We start from the raw sequence: 4,242 nt of genomic DNA on the forward strand, positions 1-4,242 counted from the left end.
AGATAATATACTTCTATATTTAGAATATCATTTATGGTGGAATAAATTCTTGCAAAAATGGTGGTTGAAGTTGAAGAAGATGAGAAATGCATGAAATCCCGTCATTTCATTCTCGACATTTTATAAATGTCGATAATGATATTATAAATATCATTCACGACATTTATAAACGTCGAGAATGATATTTATACTATCATTCTCGACACTGTCAAATGTTGATAATAACATTAAAAACTTGAGTAAGTTGGGAAAATTTCGTGTATAGCGATTCACATATTGTATGCAGGTAGCATTTTAGTTTTCGATTTTCGTTAGTGGTTGACAGCATTGTTGCTTATGACATGCAGATATGGGAGATGTTAAGAGATTTGTTGTCTCGTATAGTGGTAGATTCGTCAACATAGACGACGGGTGGAAGTGGTTAGGAAACCGAACAACATCAATTGTTGTTCGACATGATATTACATATGAAGAGCTTGTACATAAATTATTCGAGAAGCTAAATGTTGATAGAATGAAGTTTCGAATTCAATTGAAATTTACAGTTCCGAACATGAATATACCCCCTGCTGATGTAGCCGACGATGAGGATTTGCAATGGTTTATATCTGTTCACACAGAAGCGGTGTTGTGTGTAATTACAGATGAATATAATGCTGGAGAGCACGAACTACATGTTAGAGTTGAGCCTTTGTCACCAATAGAAGATGCATTGTGTGGACGCAATGAAGTCGATATGTGCGAACTACAAGAGCCACAAACGATTGATAATATGGATGAAAGTTTAGGTTAAGGCAATTTGTTTATTCGAAATGCAATTGAGTCGATTGATGAAGAGGACATTGTGGAAAATCAGATATTCTTTAGCAAACAACAGTTACACACAAGGCTTTAACTTAAGACTTTGAAAGAGAAGTTTCATTTCAAGGTTAAAAAGTCGAATCCTAGATCTTTTACTGCGTGTTGTGTCGATACTACTTGCCATTGGCTAGTACGAGCTTCTAAGATAAAAACTTCAGAAACATTTACGATTTGAGAGTACATACCTGAACACACATATTCTCTAGACGTTCGACGAAATGCACAAATTCACGCAACGAGTGCAGTAATTGGGCATCACATAATGCGAAGGTTGGACGATGCAAACCAATCATACGTTCCTGCGGGTATTATTGGAGATATGGAACGCGAGTTTGGTGTACGGATTACCTACAACAAAGCGTGGAGGGCTAAAGAGAAGGGACTTCCATTTCTTCGTAGTACACTCGAAGAAAGTTTCCAGAAATTGTCATCATATTGTCACATGTTAACCGAGAAAATTCCAGGAACTATTGCACACATTGAACTCGACTCGAATAATAGGTTCTTGTACTTCTTCTTAGCGTTCGGGCCTAGTGTACGTGGTTTTCGAGAATACATGAGGCTAGTAATTTGTGTTGATGGAAGTAGGGCCAATATAAGGGAACACTACTAGTAGATGCAGCGCAAAATGCTAACCTACAAATATATTCTCTTGCGTGGAGTGTTGTCAATGGGGAAACAAATGCATCGTGGTATTGGTTCTTTGCAAAGCTGAAAGATGTCGTTGATGATTCAAACCAGCTAGTGTTTGTGTCGGACAGGAAGAAGAGTATTAAGCGGGCAATTACGAGGTTGTTCCCACTTTCTCACCACGGTGCTTGCATCTGGCATATCGAGAAAAATCTTATTGCTAGGTATAGCAGTAGCAATGTCATCTTCTTATTCAAGCGAGCAGCGGTAGCGTACCACGTATCGGAATTTGATCAGTTTATGACACAAATAAGAACGATTCGACCGTCAATGGCATCTTACTTGGAACGTATCGGCATATCCACCTGGTCACGGGCACATTTGTTGGTAATCGGTACAACGTTATGACGAATAACATTGCGGAGTCACTGAATTCAGTCCTAAGGCGACAAAGAAGTTTCCCTATAACCTCATTGATCGAAAATATTACGTCATTGATGCAACGATGATTCTACGAGAGAAAAAGTGCATCCACGAAATGTAGTATGACTGTGACACCAAAAATTGATGATGAATTGGGAAAATCATTCGACGCTGCTGCAACTTTACCAGTACGAAATTTGGACAACTCGTTTTTGAGGTAGGTATAACTACCAAACTTTGTACTGTCGACCTTATAGGTAGCACATGTTCATGTCGAGAGTTTCAGATGCGACAAATTCCACGTTCACATGCATCCTGAACTGCTTGCGCAAAAGAAAAATCATTGTATGATTTGTGCTCCCCTTACTACACCACAGAATATTGGCGAGTTGCGTACAACGAAGTTCTTCACCCCGTTGGCTGTGAGTCAGATTGGGTTGTTCCTCAGTCTATTCATTCCGTCGAAGTTTTGCCCCCGAATATACGTAGAGCACCAGGTCGACCTCCTACCCAATGTCAATGGTCAAGAACTGAAAGGTCGGCGTTAAGACCAAAATGCGACCGATGTGGGGGTTCTAGACATAACGGGCAAATATGTCAGAATTCGACATTTTTAAGTGACACGTGCTTGAATGACATTGTGTATTTCGATCGTCAAATGCCCTGATAACATGAATTATCAATGTTTTGAATTTTTTTTCTTTTGTATTACTTGCTTTCTACCTCTTGTTTTAAATGTTGTTGAATATATTTTTGACTTCTACTTTCTGTTTCTTTCTTCATTCTATCTTGATATCACTTATTTGCAATTGCTTGTTGTAAAATTAAGTTTGTAATACATTTTGAATCCTTTATACAGATTCATCCCATTTTTTGTGATTTTTTTTATAATATTCTAGTCGTTCAAAATTTTATAGCGCACAAACAGAAAAATTCGTATGGACATTCACTAAATATAAACAACACTTCATTTTAGAATGTCATAATGGGTACAAACAAGAGAGGTCAAGTTTGGGGTATAGCTACCAACAAGAAAAATGGTGCTTATATATATTTTTATGAGCATTTCACTACGATATCATTTTGTTCATCATATAAGTGAACAAGCACATATCTATTTCATCACTCGAATTTTCTTAATCATTGTAGACACAATGTGGTAATGGACACAAAAGCAACCCATGAATGGCTCGTTCTCCTAAGTCATTGGAGCAGACAAAATGGTAATCACAACAAAAGGAAGCCATAACTCCAATACATATCGTAGACAACTATTATACAAAATGGTGATCACCCCAAAAAATATCCATCACCTATATGGATTTTATAGCACTACTATATGTACGTAAACATTTTTCTTACAATGACTGCATCTTTTACATATCCTCCACAACGGACAAAGAGGACATATCACTGTCATACTCCTCGTCGGAGCTTATGATGATCACATCTTCATTTTCGACGGGAACTGCTCCAACATTTTCATCCAACAACACATGATGTGCTTTCGGTTGCACCGGTACTGGGATGATCTCACGATGAACTTGAATTGGTTCAATTTTGTCAATTAGATTCGGAAAAAGGATTGGTTGAAGGCAAACCCCATAATGGCAGTTCGAAGGTTGACGAACATATGGAACAAAGATATTGCTTTCATCATCCGAGTCCGAGTCTATGATGATCGAGTTGTGCGCAGACGACCCGGGGGGTCGAAAGTGATAGTAACATCAAGAACAGGAGTATGTTGAGTTGATGAAGACATAATCAATGGAAAAACTAACTAGTGCTATGAATTTGTTAAATTCTCGTATGTACATATTTAAGTAAAGTCCAACATTTTATAGTGGAGAAATACTTGTCCGTTGAATGCACGATAAGATATCTCACCAACCAATGTGGTTGAAGTCATTCATGGTGATTATTTTACAACTTTTTTCACATCAATATGGTTGAGAACGTACTTGTGCTTGGCATATCAACTTTAACTGCTATAGTAATTATAAACCTGCTTGCTACAGTTTTTGCAGTTAATACACCATTTGGTTGCCTTCACTCTTAGTTAAATTTGGTTGGATCATATTTATGTTGACATTTGATACCGTCCTCGACATTTGTAACGTCGTTATCGACATTAAATAGCTGTTAATCTCGACACTTGACATTACGAATGTCTAGAACGACACTTGGACCAAAATACGATATTTCTCTACATTTTTTCGATTTTCGGATGTTTGATATGTCGTTCTCGACATTACATGACTGTGAATCTCGACCCTTGATATTTCATTTCTCTAGAATGACAGTTCGAGAACATATTACATACCACCA

General features: G+C 37.6%; 2 protein-coding genes across 2 annotated transcripts in view; both read left to right on the forward strand.

Moving 5' to 3' along the window:
• LOC111381070 (purine-uracil permease NCS1) overlaps nucleotides 1-793 on the forward strand; it is a 15,003-nt gene extending 14,210 nt beyond the window's left edge. The window contains exon 2 of the mRNA XM_023004783.1: nucleotides 348-793. Coding sequence (XP_022860551.1) covers nucleotides 348-793 — 446 coding nt within the window. The remainder of the gene's footprint in view (nucleotides 1-347) is intronic.
• Nucleotides 794-1,123: 330 nt separating this feature from the next.
• On the forward strand, nucleotides 1,124-3,099 carry LOC111381061. The gene is made up of 4 exons (XM_023004769.1): nucleotides 1,124-1,396; nucleotides 1,450-1,878; nucleotides 2,172-2,336; nucleotides 3,064-3,099. Exons 1-4 carry the CDS (start codon nucleotides 1,124-1,126, stop codon nucleotides 3,097-3,099), a joined length of 903 nt encoding a protein of 300 aa, XP_022860537.1.
• The last annotated feature ends 1,143 nt before the right edge of the window (nucleotides 3,100-4,242 follow it).

Source organism: Olea europaea, unplaced genomic scaffold, assembly GCF_002742605.1.
Source record: "Olea europaea var. sylvestris unplaced genomic scaffold, O_europaea_v1 scaffold2248, whole genome shotgun sequence".
NCBI lineage: Eukaryota > Viridiplantae > Streptophyta > Magnoliopsida > Lamiales > Oleaceae > Olea > Olea europaea.

What these genes read in the sequence shown, in the direction of transcription:
- LOC111381061 (XM_023004769.1), top strand. Translation starts at nt 1,124, where the DNA reads ATGCGAAGGTTGGACGATGCAAACCAATCATACGTTCCTGCGGGTATT. An exon ending in TCTTAGCGTTCGGGCCTAGT is followed by an intron (nt 1,397 to 1,449) that starts GTACGTGGTTTT and finishes TGATGGAAGTAG; the next exon opens with GGCCAATATAAGGGAACACT. An exon ending in AGTTCTTCACCCCGTTGGCT is followed by an intron (nt 2,337 to 3,063) that starts GTGAGTCAGATT and finishes TAATCATTGTAG; the next exon opens with ACACAATGTGGTAATGGACA.